Below are 18,378 nucleotides of genomic sequence, written 5' to 3'. Positions count from 1 at the left end.
GGCATTATCTGCACGCTGGCTGGCTGCCGCTGCTCTGATGTGATTCAAGGAAACGAATGGTTTTACATAGACCTCCTCGTCGATGTTGAAGGTAAGGCAAGGCAAGGCTAGGAAGTGGGTGCCGCCGTTCGCAGCTTTCAACATTATTGGCGGGACCGTGGCACAGTGAAGATTGTGTGATGATTACGCTTGTGTTGGATCAGTTTGGACGATTGTAGCTCTCGTAAGAATATTTAATATTTTCGCAATTAACAATACCATCATTTTTACTGTGTATGTGCTGTTCACAGTGTGTTTTAAGAAACTAACATGTTCAATTACTCTATAGCGGAAAGGCTTTATTGGAAAGAGTATTGTAGGGATAATATAATTCGAAGAAATGTATAACTAGGTCAAATCATGAGTTTGAACTATTTTAAGCCAGATATTTATAGACATAATGACACAGTAACGGTCACAGTTTACACACTCTTTTGAAGTAGGTTTTTTCTGATATCGTTTGAGTTTGTAATAATTTATAAAATTTTGCAAACTTCTTTACTGAATTTCAATTCAAGCCCATAAGTAAAAATGAATTTAAATGTAGAGAAAAAATAAAACTCAGACCACTAGTGACAAATATGATGATCTTTAAGCTGCCTTCAGAAGACGCCGTAGATATCTTCACTCCTAGCATGTGGACTGTACTTAAACTGCATGCGCTGAATCCAATAGACTCGCATTGATTTTTTAGTATTCATTGTAAATTATTGCTAACATTTAATTTATTGTAATTAATCCGTAAAGTTGTAAAAAATAATTTACACCCTTAGCGGCTCAAAAGGTTTCATTTCAACATTTTGTGAAAGCCAACGTTTGACGCCTAGCAGAACCCTAACCTCACCGGATTCGAACCCATCGAAATCGATCCTGCTCCGTGTTACTAAACCTGAACACCTTCAGTGGCAAAACCCTAGCCCATCGATACCATTGATGTGGAGCGCTTCCTGTCAAAGCACATCAACTCCCATTTGGCTCCGGGTGACCCGTTCCACACCCGCTGCGCCGGTTTCATCTTAATTTCTCTAAAAAGTCGTAATTTACGACAATCGCGCATCGGTGCCGAGTGTAAGTAACTCATTATTTTTTATGCTTTCCATAAAATTTTACGATCGAGATCCACTCTCATCGAAGACCCGACGAACCGCGGAGTTGCAAACTGACGGACGGGCACTCATTTTCTCCCGCTTGCCATAGTCCCCCCCTTCCGTCAACCATAGTCTGTCTCAACGGACAGTTTAGTATTTTTTTTTGTCCCGATGATGCTTTCCCGCGATGCTGCTGCTTCATTCACTTGTCTTCAGCTGTGAAGATAAACATGATTTGTGTCCCATTTCGCCCCTATCGCGACCCACTGAGGGACCGTAGGAAGCACGTGGTGGGGTTGAGGATGCTGTGCACTTTCGTCGTTATTTTTTGCTCCCACCATCGACAATTGTCAAACAACCCCCTGCCGCGGTCGGTTCGCTGTGCGATGGAGTAAGAATGATTGAAGCCTTCCTTGGTCGATAATTTGCAGTTGGGACAGTGGGCTGCTGCTGGCTTTCTCGTCAGCAGCGCAGCGCCAGCCATCCCAGCGCTGCCTAGAGAAGCTGTAGTTTTATTGATAGAGTGAGAGAGGTTTGTCCGCAGCAAGGATCGCTCGGTTGAAGTTTCGTTTTTTCGAACGGGTTCCTGTCATAAGTATGCAGACGACATAAAGCGAACGATGACAGACGATATTGACGACGACATCGGAAGGATGATTGTGCGATGCTGGCTGATGAGAAGCGGATAGTGAGAGATGATAATTGGACCAATGAAACAGAATTGTGGGTTTCTGCCTCACACGAGTAGTATCGTGAGGGAGGAGGGGATGCTAAGCATATTCAGCGACATCTCAATGTCATCATCATAATCACGCTAGAATGCGTTTTGAACTTCATTAATTGCATATGGGAGATAGGTTTTGACGGATGTGTCGGAAACCGTCGTTTTTTGATTTAAATACCTGTTATCTTGTTGTGATGGAAAGGTATGAGGCAGTTGCATGACCTGATGCGTAGAAGTGACAAAAAATAAAAAAAAATACCACTTTATCGTTTCATATCAACTTATCACTTCACTATTTTCTCACTATCTTTTTTATTGCTTTATCCCTGACACTGTTTGATCCGAATTGTTTGGTGAAATAAATTGAAAATTAGATTTTATATTAGTATTATGATTGATTTACTAGAAAATTTGTGTTTTAGTCCATACGTCCTACGTGATGTCACGCAAGAAAAGGAGTTCTGATTCAGCTGATGAGAATAGAACCTGGGTTTGGCTCAGTCCTGTCACTAAGTTAATGTCGGATTCTGATGAGACGAAATCGAAACGCAAATTCCACAACCAATTTAGTTATAGGTTGTGTGTCCTTTTTATTATACCTGCTTGTTAGTACCCTACGAACTCCCTTGCTAACGGTGATAGGTGTGTGAAGAATTTGTGAGAGAAACTTACAGGCAATGCGATCGCTCGGTAGTTGCAGCAGTCCAGCGTATCACCTTTTTTGTAGATGGGACATAGTACTACCCTGCATACAATTCTCCGGTAAAATCTTCTCCACCGAGATTTTTGCTATCACCAAGCGGTGTGCTCTAACCAGTGCCTGTCCCGTGTGTTTGTGCAGCTCACATGGCAGCCAATACTTGTCAGCGGTTTTATTATTCCTCAAGCATCTGATCTCCTGAATCTGAAGTAGATCCTGTACTGGGATTCTGTCGACGGTGGCGAGCTTCCCGAAGCTGAGTATTTCACTACTTTCGTCCTTTTATGCTTTGCCATTTAGATGTCTGTCATAACACTATTTTGTCTTATCGATCACTTCACACACATGTGTCACATAGTCTTTGCACGACCAGTTCACCTTCTCGCAGAACTTTCCGTTGATTAGAGCGTGGTCGATTTTGTTCCCAATTCGTTGATCACGTGATCTCCATGTGGCCTTCTAGTTACATTTGCGGGGGAAGAAGGTGTTTCGAACTGGGAAGTTCCCACATCGTCCGTTCGGCTGTTGTCATTTGTAACGGTGAGCAGATCACCGATTTATATAATTACCTCCATGCAAACCGAGGTGTTCATGTCGCCGATGACAAGTTTAACATTTCGCCGCGGGCAGCTATCAAGGACATGCTCCGGGGCCCGCTTGTTGAGTTCAATGCACGTGGGTAACAGTTGAAGGAACGGCTTTTCATCCTCACTACCCACATCCTTTTGTTAATCACACACCCCGATTTGGGAATACACAGTCGACAGTCAAACGCTGTTTATGATTTCAAGAGCTTATTCGAGATTCTTGTGAATTCTCATGACGTTATCGGGATAAAAGTTCATGATTTCAAGATCTTAGTCACGATGTTCGTAATTTCGATTCACGTTATCGTGATATTTTAGTCATGAGTAGAGTGATTCATGTTCATTATTTTAGGAACTTTGTCACGATTTAAAATATTTTTGTCACGATTTGTGTGATTTGTGCTCATGATTTCAAGATCTTAGTTGCGATTTTTGGAACTTCTGTTCATGTTATCGTGATATTTTATTCACGAATAGAGCAATTCATGTTCATGATTTCAGGATCTAAGTCACGCTTTTAGATATTTTTCTCACCAGTTGTGTGATTTGTGTTCATTATTTCAGGATCTTGGTCACGAGTTTCGTAATTTCTATTCATGTTATCATGATATTTTATTTTAGAGCTTACTTTCATAGAGTAATGTAACTAATGTTAATGATATCAGCAGTTTTATCATAGTATTCGTAAATTCTATTCGCCTTATCGTGATCTATAATTTTTTGGTTACTAACGGTTTCTTACTCGGAATAACGTGACAATATGAACTGGATCATTAAAATAAGACTCATTCGCGATATCCGGTTCTGTGAACTATATCACGCACACTATTTGCGGTTCTCAGTGCCATTTTCGTTTTCTGTCCGGACATCACAATGAACCTTATCAAATGAATAACGATGTTCGAGGTCCTAATAGTTTTTTATATCTACTGCTCGTACCCATTACTGGTCGCTAGCAGCTGGGTATTTCATGAAAAAGTGCATGGAACAAACATTATTCCACGAATAATACTCCAAATTTTGTGAAAGAGTGCACGTAAGAATTTCATTACCATGTTGCATGAAATTGTAAATGATTAGGGATATCTTCTAAATATCACCAGCATGCAAATAGATAGATGCAAATAGATAGATCGTAAATCATGAACCAGTTCACGAATACATGAATATTTTATGATTTCGTAAACTATTTCACGAAAACGAATGGTAAGTTGTGACTATTATACTGGTATCATGAGCCGTTTCACGAATACAAGAATAATATTTCATGATTTCGTGAACTATGTCACGAACACGGATATGATGGATCGCGACTAATACGTTAGGAATCATGAACCAGTTCACGAATACATGAATAATATTTGATGATTTTGTGAACCATTTCACGCAATTTGATCGTGACAAATATATTGGGGATCATGAATTAGTTCACGAGAATTGAATGGATTTATGAATAAAATACCGAATTTCGTGAATACGAATTTTATCATACGAATTGAGGACTGGATCATACGAATAGCGATAGCCAGCCAAAGTCACTTGAAGGAAACGTGTTTTCTTCAGAAGGTCTGATACTAGTTTGACGCACCCTTCTCAAAACAAACCATCAGGTGGGTAAAACAGGTATAGCGAAATATTTTATCTTTTTACTGAAATATTATTGTTGGAAGCGCTTATTTTTTCCGCGGGGTGCGTGTAAGTGACTCTGCTTACCCTTTTTGACTTTCCTTCAATAACAGGTTTCACGATAAATCATTTTGGGGCTACCATAAATCTACCCGCATTCATTGGAAAAACCTGGAACTGATGGTGGGTTCAAATCACATCATCACATCAATCACATCAAAATTCCGAATTTCGTGAAATAGTTCACGAAAAAATAACCAGAATATTCTCATTTCGTGAACTAACGTTCCTATATCTATGAAATAAATCATGAGTCAACCATTGGTTTTATGAATAATGTTCATAAAGTTGTGAACCTGTTCGCGTACTGAGAATCGAATTAGAAACAACTTGGCGTAAACCGTGACTTAAGGTCATAAAACAAAAACAAATATTTCCACGGTGAGCAGATCACCGGTTTATACAATACCTCCGGGCAAACCGAGCCGTTCATGTCGCCAATGACAAGCTTAACGTTTCGCCGCGGGCAGCTATCAAAGACATGCTCCGGGTCCCGCTTGTTGAGTTCAATGCAAGTGGATAATGCTACAGTTGAAGAAACGGCTTTTCATCCTCACTACCCACATCAAATTGCTAATCGCACACCCCGTTTCGCTTACAGTAGGGTTAAAGTGTTCATATTCACTCGCACCTTCTTATTTCGCTTCTACAGTAAAAGGCAATAGTACTCAGTCGAAGCCGACCGATAGATTGAAGGTCATCAATTGACGTACGAGGAGGCATAAGATAGAGGCTTGTGAATACTGGGAACTATTCACCATTTGATTGAAAGAATTTCAACACGATTAACATAAAAACCTTATATGTGACCATACACAAATAAATTAGCTTTTTTCGGAAATTTACACTTAATACCGTTAATGACTCCGTGACTCACAAAGGCATTTAGATGAACCTTGTCAAAGACTCGGCGAAGTTCACCCGGTACGAGTCCGAGTTGACATAGGACTTATGTCAGTCATTTGTGACTGACGCTTAAAGCAATCGTTAGAAATTCCAGAGGGGGAACAACTTGACAGCTCCTATACAAATCGTTGAAACCACTTTTTTTGGGTCTGTGGGTCTAAAATGGTGGATCAATCTTTATTCAAGAGCAATTTCTAAAAAAAGCGTAAACTTGTACACAGCGAAAATTTTCTTGTTCAGATTTTTTTACTTCCGATAATTAATTTTTGAAGACTTTTTGGGTTTGGTGTTATTTTATTATAAAAATAATGCATCTTTATTCCGATGCATTATTTTTAAATGATTTATGATTTTTTGGGATCATCAGCATACAAACAAGCGGCGCCTATGCTAGTTAGTGAGCATCTTCATTTAGTTTTAAGATATTAGGTAGTAATATTTGCATTGCAATGTAAACAACACACACAATGATACTGGACTGTTTTTCTGCCTCTCCGATAGAAAATTAGCTGTCATCATTTCTGAATTTTGTGGAAACCTTTGCACCGTAAATGTCGTAAATGCTGTCAGAAATAAACAATCGAAGTCAATCCCACCTTTGTTAAATACGAAGTGAAAAATGATAATCACAAAACTAAATTATTTAAGATTAACGACAAACTTTCGAGAATTATCATATGCGAAAGATATTTCAAGGGCGACGGGAAAAGAAAAAGTTCACACTAGAAGCGCACTCAAATCAAATCATGCATTTTACATTTTACATTCGGCACAATTTGTAATCCTTTTATGAAACTCCAAAATGACGAATTAACTTGTTTGTATTTATATTAAATTATTACGCTGTTTTGAAATGACCATCTTGATTACCGCTTCCGAATGTAAATAAAGAAGACAAGTTCGTAAAAGACGTCACGTAATTATTTTCTCGCATAGAAATTTACAGTATCGCAATTTGTGGACGGCGTTCTATGGTGGCGACATCATTCGAAACACGGTGGTTTCATGCAACTTAGGCTAAACGTCAAGTTGCGGGAGGGTTGAGAAATTCAGAATTTTCACTGACGAAAACTTGGGATCATTGAAACAGTCAACCCTGTGTTTTAATAGATTGTAACTAAAAACGGTGACCACGCCATCCTTCTCCACTTCTTTTGCGAGTATGCAAACTAGGTACTCCTTCGTAAAAAGCCCATAACTGTTGTACGAGCTTTGAGCCAGCCCAGTGCAGGACGGTTGTGAGGCACCGGAACAAGGAAATAATTTACTTGTTTTTTCCTTATAACGGCATTCAATTAGCTAGAGATTACACAGTAGGGAAAGTTATGAACATTAATAGCCTTAGTACTACAGTGAGAGCAAAAATTTTAAATATACAGACCGGAAAACTAGTGACAGGGTCATTAAGACGAGGCTTAAAATCATACGGACTACGAATCACTCAAATCTACCAACATGTCTCACGGCAAAGAAAGGAATCGATGAGAATCCATCGGCTGCGGCGAGCAGATCGATGTTAGCGCGGTAGTCCTCCAAAATAGCAACGTTTGCTTATCTGTTAACGTGTGGCAACTTTTGACGTAGAATACCTTCGATGTTAACTAGTTCAGATTGAACATGTGAAATCCGAACGATTAAAAATAATAAAGAAATAAGACTCTTCGCGCTTGGATTATGAAAACCACCTGTTATTTCAAGTAACGTGTGGTACCCTGTTTCTCGTAGCAGATCGCAAAAACTGTTGTAGTGTGATGATCAGCTGTAGCTGAATTTTTATTTATTTTGGTAATTTAATATGATTCCAACAGTAAGTTCTACTTAAAAATTAGAGAGACTTTAGACGATATGAGAATCGATCTCGTACGTCCCTCTTCGTAGGGCTCAACCTAACCTCAACTGGTACCTATTGTAATACATAATGTAATATTGTAATGGTTTCTCGGTTATTCGAATGCAATTTACCTCTCCAAATAGATATTTAATTAATTTAATCCTTTTTGCTAACTCTAAGCGATTCAGCCGTTTAGTTTAAGTCTTGGATAGAAATTCACACAAGTTCAATATGTATATATAGGACCAAACTAATAACAATCTTGCTGCTATTTACTATTTTAGGATACTATTAATTTAGCAAATCTAGAAGCTTTTATAGTTGTTATCCTAAACTTTAATTATAGCAAATCTGAATTTATTTTAATTTAAACTATTTAGATGACTGGCGTAATATAATTTTGGAAATAAACTGCACCGTATCTTGCTTTCTGTTGTGATCATAATCTTCCTCGATTGTCGTCGGTATTGACGTCAAGATTCCGTTCGCAAATGAACTGCTAAATTGGCTGCATTCTGGCATCGTATCACCACCTTAAACACATAACGCTTCAGACAACGATTCGAATGGTGAACCGTAACGGCCGCCCTACCTTATCATTATTCCTTGGCCAAGACATCCTACATCTTCAAATAACTTCATGCAACTATGACGGTCAGATTACCACACGTTAATTTTGTCAGATTACTGTTATATTATGCAAAAGCTTCTACGTGATATGATGTTTTACCAATTTCATCACTTGTACTTTAAGGGTGGTCGGGATTTTAATTTTGTTGAGAATCCTGTGCATGGCGGATCCACTTACTAATAACTTTTTGGGTCAACTCAGTTCATCTTGCTTGTATAATGCCACCTGGTAGTGGAATCAAAAACCATGCTTGTCTCCGATATTTCGATGTTTTGCATTTCTTATGTATAGTATTCGCTCGAACTTTCAAGATTATTGTTTCATCCTTTGGATTCATTCTGATCAGTTTATTCATTTGGTGTATTTTATTCATATCATTCATTTTACTTATTTTTTACTGTTTTCATTTTATGCATTTTACTATTTTTTCCAGTTCATACATTTCATTCGGTTTTTTTAAATTTTTATGCTCTGACTATTTTTTCAGTCATTAAGTTTATTCGTTATATAAAAAAAATTAATTTGACACAAATAAATTTATTTTGTTAATTTTATAACTTTTTCGTTTTTGCTTATTTTTTCCTTTTATTTACTTGATTATTTAATTTTATTTTATTTATTTTATTAATTCATTTTAGAGATTTTATTATCCCCTACATGCCTATGGTGTTAATAAACAACAACGTTTTAGAACAACTTAAACTTTGGTGTTAGATTTCTTCACATAAACATCTAATGGTTCAATATAGCCTAGTTTTTCATTATAATTGTTGAAAGCAATTTATTCTATTTATTTTTTCTTCTTCTTTTTCATTTTACCAATTGTATCTATTTTGCTCATTTCATTTATTTTATCGATATTATTAATTTAATCCAAATTATTTTTTTATGCTTTTTATTTTATTTAGTTTACGTGTGTTATTTATTTTATTTATTTATATCATTTTATTCATTTTATTTATCTTAGCTAATTTATTTATTTAATTTTATTTGTCTTATTAATTTTATATATCTTATTTTTTCCATTTTTTCTATTTATTTCATTTTTTTGCAGACGCTCTACCAAAGTACGGGACAATCGATTGCGCTTTGTATAACAAGTTTATTCTGAGCGGGGGGATCTTGAGAAAGGAGATCGTAGATGAATGGCTAGCACTATGGAAGGGCGACGAACTTGACAGATGGTGTCGGTCTATTTTACCAAATGTTCGGTTATATCCATGATTCGATGGGTTGCGCGTTGGTAGACTGTTCATTAAACTGTGTGTCGCATCATATCGAATCATTTTACACTGAAAAATCAGTTTTACAGTATAAACCATACGAGAACAAACCATTGCGAGTGTGGACAAGGATTCGAAGACCTAGATCACGTGATTCGGTACTGTGAGCTATACGTAGAAGCCCGACGGACCATAAGTACTAAATTATCGAGAATCGCTAGGAGAGTATGCGATATGGCTGTCATGGACCTAGTTAACAATTTTATATCGGAAGTTCAAATTAAATTTTGAAGTATTGGCATAAATTCGATGTAGATTATTTTTTATTAATTTTATGCGATATGATCGGCTCCGCTATAACAAATGTCGATTGAGCCTTTAGTTGTAAGTGATCTGAATAAAAAAAAAATTATTTCCTTTATTTTATTTATTTGACGTATTTTATGTATTTCATTATTTTTATTTATTTTAATCATTAATTTATTTTATGTATTGTAATAATTTTATTTATATGCTTTATTTATCTTCTTGATTTCATTTTTTATATATTTAATTCATTTTATGCGTCTATCTTTTTATTTTATTCATTGTTTTCATGTTACAGGTAAACTTCGAGATAACGTATATCTCGGTTTAAAAATTGTACGTTATATCGAATTGTACAGCATGCATAATGCTCACAGAATTGTTGTTCGTGGTACTTTATATTTATATTATTAAGCCATTACGTCGCTGTTGTGCTATCTTATGACAAACGCCATTTTGGAGTAAACTGAGTTAGATATGCAACATTACTAATCTGAAAATTCTCTACAAAATGGCGTTCTCAGAATTTTGAAATTTTGCTTGGTTACTGAGGTATAGCGAAAAAAGTGATGAAAAATTGACAGTTTTTTGCTTTAAATCACTGTATCTTGGGATTCGCTTAAGTAATGTAGAAGTTTTAGATGTTTTTATATGTAAAAATGTCTGAGGAACACAATGGCATAATAATTTTTAAAATAAAAATACATGTATTGCGAGAAATATGCAGTTTTACTTTTAAATTGACAATATTTCATGTTTGGCAACACTGTAATTAAAAATTGCTATTTTCTCTAGATTGCTTGCTCAATTTCCTTCAAAATGCATCTCATCGATTGTTTCTAGACCGAATAAAGCCGAAGATATTAATAAAAGTTAATAACTGATGCTTTTTTCTATGGAAAACTTTCCATGCGCAATTATGACACGCCATACAAATTTTGCCATCAATACACGCCTACGACACGTGTGAGTGCGACTTTTGTTTACATTTATAGTGAAAACTCGCACCATAGTCAACCGAACTTCGTGATATTTGAGAGTTTAATACAGAATAGATTGAAGCATTAATTGTCTTCTTTGAATTGTTTTTACCATTTATAAGTTTCAAGATATTCAATCTCAAACTTTAAAAATCGTTTTTCTCGAAATGTGCTAAATGGCGCTTGTCATAAGATAGCACAACAGCGACGATTAGTCATTATTATCCTATCTGTGTTTGTGAAGTGTTTTTTTTATATTCCCACCGTGTGCGCCAAATAAAGGCACTTTATAAACTTTTGAATTAGAATAGACTATAAAGATCCACTTGTATCCACGATTCCAGAATTTCTGAAAATATATGTCCGCTAACCGGTGTCTTAACCGTTATGTGTCCGACGCGGTACCCGGGTACCTTTTTAGGTTTCAATTAATGTATTTCCCATGTTCTATCCATAGCTGGAAATTGAAACTTTGTGACCACTTAGAACTTCACTAAGTCAAGCTTTTGGGTTAATAATATTGTTGAAATAGTAAGGGGAGAGTGAGGAGGGGCACCTTGTTTTTTTACTACATAACAGGCCGACGTGGGTACCCGGGTGCCCACAAAACTGAAATGCCAATAACTAAGGTAATTTCCAACCGATTTTGATACTTTTAGTTGTTTTGGATTCGGGAACTCATCCACTTTCAGACTTGGTGAAAACGAATCGGCTTACTTCATTTGGTTCCTGGGAATCCGGATTTCCGGAAGCATGTTCCAGTGCTGGGATAATATATGTGGATTTCAATGGAATACTAGCAATATGGGTATCAAAATTCTTGAAATTGCATCAGTAGGATGTATCTCGTGGTTTTAGAACCATTTGGTGATCTGACCCCGGAACGGATAATCCAGAGCAGGTTCCCTTGAGGGCGTGAGTGGCCATTCCATTCCAATTCCATTTTTCAAATTGCCATAGGGTCCCGTAACAACAACTAACAGACTTCCGAAACAATTTGAAGAGTTTTGATACTTATTGTTAGGGCATTATTAAAATTTACAAATCATACTCTAGTACTGGAACATAACTCCGGAAAATCCGGATTATCAGGAACCAGATCGATTCATCCGGTTCAATTTCACATGAATCAAAAAGTGGACTAGTTCCGGAATCAAAAACATTTAAAAATGTCCAAATCGGTTAAAGGAAGCCATAGTTATGAGCATTTTAATTTGTGGGTACCCGGGTGCTCTCGTTGGCCTGTTAAAGGTGTTTTTTGTTGGACACATAAAGGTTAAATACACCAAACCGGTCGTAACACGTGCACAGTTATCCGTGTAACTACAAATATGATCTCTCACTCTCATTTATTTGATGTGACACATAATAGGATTCGAAAACAATCTTCTCTAGTAACCGGATTCAGGAGTCTCAGAAACCAACAGTAAATTTTTTATAAATATCACTGGATTACTCGTAGATCGTCAAGGGGACGTAGTTTCATGCGTCACATGCTGGCAACATCAATGCAAAATAGACAAAACAATCATCAGTCCCGGGAACTGATTTCGGAAATATCTGAAATTGGAGTTAAATGTGTCCGCATTACTTTCAATATGATTCGTAGATCATACGGTTGATGTAATTTAATAGCCCAAATATCGAAAATGATAAAAAGAATCTCTAATCCGTAGAACCGAATTCCAGAATTTGAGGAAGCGATTGTAACTGATTGTCATCAAATATGATTGCTTTTCACATACTGTTTTTTATGGCAAAGCATGCCATGGAACATAAACATTGTCATTCGGCTCAGAGAATTAGATTCCGCAGTTCCCAAACAAACTATCAATGGTCACACCAATTTTGATTTTTCTTGCTTATAATTGCTTAGAACTTACTGATCTTGTATTATTTATTGAGATAAATGATTGGTTTTAATAAATGACGATCATATACCAATGGAATTTGAAAAAAATGCTCTCGTACTCTTCAATAAAGTAGCCAATTGCTAACATGCTCATTAGAAGTCCAATTATTACATTTTAAGATAGTGTGTAACATGTTGAATTATTAAAATATGGAATACATGTGTAATTGAAGAGAAATTAGGATCAGAAAAACAAATTAAAAAATATATACGTTATATCGAGAGTACGTTGTATCGAAGATTACCTGTATTCACTTTCTTCATTTTATGCATTTTGTTCATTTTATTATTTTTATTCGTTTTATTCATTTTGTTAATTTTACTCATTTTATTTATTGTATTCATTTTGCGCATTTTATACATTTAGTTCAATTTATTTATAGTGTACATTTTTTCAGTCTAAATAGTTTATTAATTTCGTTGTTTTATTAGTTTTATTAATTGTGTTAATTTTATTAATTTTATTAATTTTATTAATTTTATTAATTTTATTTTTTTCAGTTCATTCGTTTTATTCAGTTACTTCGTTTTATTAGTTTTATTGATTCATTTTAGTCCTTTTGTTTTCTTTCCGGACATCACATTGAACCAAATTAATTAATCAAATTAATAACGATGATCGAGGTCCTAATAGTTTTCTTATATCTGCTGCTCGAACCTACGACTGGCCGCTAACAGCTGGACAAAATTATATCGAAACTTGGCATTCTGTTTATATAGGATGGCGCTAATGCTGAGTACTTTTGTTGAAGACCTATTGTTAGGTACCTATTGTGTTGTTATTGTGTCGTTTGAGCGTGAAATAAATTATAAGTTACATTGACCCCCACGGGGGAACGTTACAACTATTAACCCTCAAAAAGGCAAGAGGTCTCAGTGGTTCGGCTAGATACAGTTCTCTAGTTTTAATGAACTTCGAATACAAAGGTTCGAGCGTTTTCGAGCTTTCGACTCTCTCACTGATAAAACGACAAAAAAGAGGCTTTTGATTCCATTGCACAGTGGGCCAGAATGCGAATTTTGCAGGAATTTTAACTTTTTGCTAAAATTAAATGACTTATCCTTACAACATGTTTGGAAAAGTTATTGTACTTTGCAGGGCCCTTCTTTAAACCGATGCTAGGGTGGTTCTAAATTTAGCATCATTTAAAATAGAACTTTTTAGCGGTTTTAGATAGAGCTTTATTGTCTTTGATGAAGTTGTAGAGCAACACATTTTAGACAAATTTGCTGAAGACATGCAAGCTCTAGCTTTTATATTTTCTATTGCACGAGAAATTCAAATGTAAGCTTTAGGGTGTTCCTTAAAAAAACGGTTTTATTTCTATAACTTTTGAAGTTTTTATTTTACGCTAAAGTACCCTTTGGACAACTTGAATATTCTTTTAGGGCGCATAATTTGCTTTAAAACACCAACTACTTAACTTTTTTCGTTTTAAAGTTATAAGAACTTTTATATAAAAAATATAACTTTTTCAAATAGAGTTGTCTTCGCTTCGGGCATTGAACATTAAATACTATTGCTTTCATATGAAATAGCATAGTTTGTAGTATAGATCATAAAAAATGGCAAATACGATATTTTTTTATATCTTGCAATATTTACTCAAAATATAGTTTATTTTTAGTAAAAAGTATACATAACTTTCTAACGGGCGGAGCTAGAGGCTCATTATATTAAGACAAATTGTTCTCCTTCAAAATATCTGAAAGTATTTCTAAAATGATCTTAATGAAAAATCAAAACGGCAAAAGTTATACAAAGAAAACCATTTTTTAAGAAACACTCTAGATTTTTTTGGTAAATTTCTTGTAAAATGAAAAGTACACGACATAGAGTTTCAGTGTCTTCGACAAAGTTTTTTAAAATTTCATTTCCTTCAATTTTTTGGAAGACAGCGAAACTATCTCGAACCATTAAAAAGTAAATTTTCTGATTCTAAAAAAATTAGAACCACCCTACCCACTATTTAAAATAATAGAAAAGTATTGTAAAGTGCAATATTTTATCATGAAAACGAAACTAAATTTTTTTATATTGTTCACCGTGAAAGTAATTTAAACATATTACAAAGAGTCAATTCATGAAAACCAAATTTTTAACATAACTTTTTCAGTTTTCATTTTTTTCCAACCTATCCTTCAGATGTTTTTCAGAGTTTTTGAAGACGAACATTTTCTTCCAGTACATCAAAACTCTAGCTTTTATTGTTCACAAGATATAAGCACTTAATATTTCATAAATAGATTTTTTTAAATCAATTTTATGAAATTTTAAAAAATGTCGTATTCGCCATTTTTTGTTCAATTATAACTCTGATCATGACCATATTCATAGTTCAAAAAGAATTATCTTTTATTTGCTCCAAATGAGTGATATTGTTATTTCAAACAACCCCATTTTTGGCGAAAAAGTGCTCATAACTTTTCAACGGAAATAGCTAGATATACGGTGCCACGAAACAAATTATTCGCCTTGAAACAATCTTAAAGTTGTCTGAAGACTACTTCAGTTTTAAATGAATATCACAAAAATTAATGGAATAAAACTGTATTTCGAAGAAACACCCCAAGCTCCGACTTTAAATTTGTTGTAAAATAAAAAGTATGACAGATAGAGCTTACATGCCTTCAGCAAACTTTTCCAAAATTTGTCGTTATACAACTTCGCTGGAGGTCGTTTGGCTCTAGCTAGAATGATTAAAAAGTTAATTTTTTGATCTTGGTAAAATTAGAACCACCCTAACTGTTGTTTTAACAAAAAGAGGGGGCTCATAAACTACGAAAACTTCTCCAAAGACTTAATAAGGCTAAGTTGTTTAGTTTTAGTAAAATCTCTAAATTCCTGCTAAATTTGCATTCAGGACCACTGTGCTTTGGGTCTTAGGAGCGATGCTTCTTGAAGTCACAATTTTAGCTTGCCTTTTTGAGCGTTAAATTGTCTAATGTTTCACTCAATTAGCTATTTATTCGATTAATTTAATTTATATTAATCATTCTACTCATTTTATGAATTTGATAACTTTTTATCCAATTTTTGCTAAAATAATTGGGTCATCATCATCATTATCAAATATTTTTTTGATTTCATTTGCTTTAGCGATTTTCCATAATTTATTAATTATATTCGAGGTATTATTCGAAACTGTGATCATCCCACCACTAGTTGGGTGCCTACTTCGCATGTATTCTGCAAACTAATGAATGTCCCACAGTGATATGTGTAGGAAATGTCTCATCTCACTGTTAGGTGGATTAAGTCGGGTTTTCCCATACAAACTAATGGGAAATCTTACTAGCTTCCGAGAAAACCCAAGAAACATCGAGAAATTATGCGAATCTGAGATTATGTTGTTTCGCCATTTTCTACAGTTAATTCTAGATAATTGGTGGTAAATTTGGAATTGATCATATGATTCATTTCCTAAACGTGGGGGCAGGCATATCGTAGTTGGTATATCGATTGCCTTGTACGCACCTCACCTTGATTCGATTTCCAGTTCCGCACAGAGGTTTAAAGATTTTTTTAAAAATACATTTTCCTAATCCGAAAATAGAGGCGAATCACCCTGTGCTTAAAACTTTTATAAAGGAAACAAAAAATCCTAGAAATGATAAATGGTAATAGAAACCATACCTAAAAATTCAAACGCATGAGGTTGATTGATTCTAGATTTTGACGATTTCTAGACTTTGATTTTAGGCAATCATTTGATCACTTGAAGTTGAACCTTGCATGAATCACTGGTGATGGATACGTGTAAAAAAAATTCGTTTCCGTTCAACGACATATTTTTTTTTATTTCTCACTCATCTACTCATGGTTCCAAATATATTCCCACAGTCCCATATCCCGACCAGTGAACTGATGTAAGCACCGAATTAAACGTCGCTCTGGACGTAATTTTGTCATCATCGTCTGGCTGCTGTCTTAAATCTTTCGTCAGAAACTGATGCACATAAATTTTGCCCAAGATTAATGCATGTCAATAAATATTAGCATGGTGTTTTGTCGCGTCAGCTTGTTTTCCCCCCTTGTCACTGACAGACTGACTGACTGACTGACTGACTACCGGGCGGTGTTACCTCGCACAGATATCGCACCTCGTCACCATTATATTTCGGTACGTTTGCGAGCAACGTGCGGTGCAGCGAAGAACGATTCGTCCAAAATGAACGTGAAATTTGACAAAATCTATATTAATCAAGCAAACCCACACGTGAAAAAGCACTCTCCTACAGCCATGCTGCCAACCGTATAACAAGTTCTGGAAGTTGACGAGAATGTGATGCATATATATCTTACGGTACAAGATGGTCCCATGGCCTGAATTCTCCTTGCGGACGGACGGTGGGTGGCTGATGGTTTGAACTGAACGAACGGCTGCAGCGGAGACAACGATGAAGATGGTGGCGGTTGCAGTAGCAGTAGCAGCAGTAGTGTCATTTCCAAACTCATCTTCATCACACGGGGACGCGCATGTTTTGCGAGGTGTCACGGTTGGATGCCATTCAGCAGTTGTTTTGCACTTTTCGCTCAGATCTCACGAAAATCACTCCCGACGCTATAAAATCTTGGTACGCGATTCCACCCGCGGAGGCGCACTTCTCGGCGGTTTAATGTCACTGTCTAATTCGCGCGCAAAAGATACTGCACAAGTGAACTGCTCAGTGTCGGTATCATGCATTTCGCCGGGGTAGACGAAATTCGCTGCAGAAACCGGCTCGCCCCGATCGCTGCATGGCACATGGCAGCGCGAGGAGATGGATTACAACATGAAGGAGAAACTCAAACGCGATGAAGAACTGCTGACAGGTGTGTACAACATCCTCCCGCGATGCTCTTGCTCTCCGACGGCGACGACGACGATGACGACGACGACGACCGGCAGCTACTTGATGGCTGTTTATAGTTTCGTTTAATATACCTAGTGCCTGATGGTTACCTATAGTAATGAGTTTGATGAACGAACGTTGACAGCCAAGATGGCATGCACGGGGAGTCCTGTTTTTCGGTGGTACATATAGTAGCTTGTTGGTATGTTAGGGATATTAAGTCAAGTGTCGATGTACCTACCTACGTCGTTTGGATGGCTTGTGATGGCGCGGGGTATGAAAGAGCTAGCGGTGTTTTGCAGAAGGCTACTGCCGCAGAGGTGTCATTTGGCGGTGGCGTTGTTGTAGTTCTCGTTGATGGAACGTAGAGCAGTGCCATCGTGAGATTTTGTCTTTGATAATGAACAACTTTCGGCGGTGCACCAAGGTGATGCAATTTGTCACATTTTGAAGGTAGTTTGTGACATTGGGGGTAGAACAGTGACGCGGTTTTCGATGGTTTTGGGACGATGACAGAAGCGGTGCATTCTAAATTTCTACCTAGCTGTATTAAAGGATTTTGTTTCTTTTTTATTTAGTTTCCTAAAAAGCATATTTTCTAATAAAATGAGTGTTTGGATCAGGATTAAATTGTACCTATTATGAACGCATACGCTTATGATAGCAGAGAAACAAAATAATTTGCTGTATTTCTGGAATAGATTAACAAAATTTGATACTACTAAACAATTGCAGATTTTTCTACACAATCTTTATTATTTTTGTGTCCGTAAAAAAGTGCACAAAAGTTATAATAGATTTGAAAATCCATTTTGGAAACTCCTCAGGAATTAAATAGAAGTAGTTCCATCTTGAGTAAAATATGGGAAGTTAGGTTTTTGAAACGTTTTGTCCCTAAGATTTATTATATTTTAAAAACCTGTTTTAAT

The 18,378-nt window shown here is 36.0% G+C and overlaps 1 protein-coding gene across 1 annotated transcript in view; it reads right to left on the bottom strand.

Annotated features, from left to right (window-relative positions):
- Positions 1–17,301, bottom strand: part of LOC131679535 (uncharacterized) — a 380,378-nt gene extending 363,077 nt beyond the window's left edge. The window contains exons 1-2 of the mRNA XM_058960276.1: positions 17,206–17,301; positions 16,920–17,142 (exon numbers count right to left, since the gene is read on the bottom strand). Coding sequence (XP_058816259.1) covers positions 16,920–17,142; positions 17,206–17,301 — 319 coding nt within the window. The remainder of the gene's footprint in view (positions 1–16,919; positions 17,143–17,205) is intronic.
- Between the last annotated feature and the right edge of the window lie 1,077 nt (positions 17,302–18,378).

This window comes from Topomyia yanbarensis, chromosome 2 (assembly GCF_030247195.1).
Source record: "Topomyia yanbarensis strain Yona2022 chromosome 2, ASM3024719v1, whole genome shotgun sequence".
Lineage (NCBI taxonomy): Eukaryota > Metazoa > Arthropoda > Insecta > Diptera > Culicidae > Topomyia > Topomyia yanbarensis.
The sequence above is the reverse complement of the archived record's forward strand: the minus strand, read 5'-3'. Positions and strand labels throughout refer to the sequence as shown.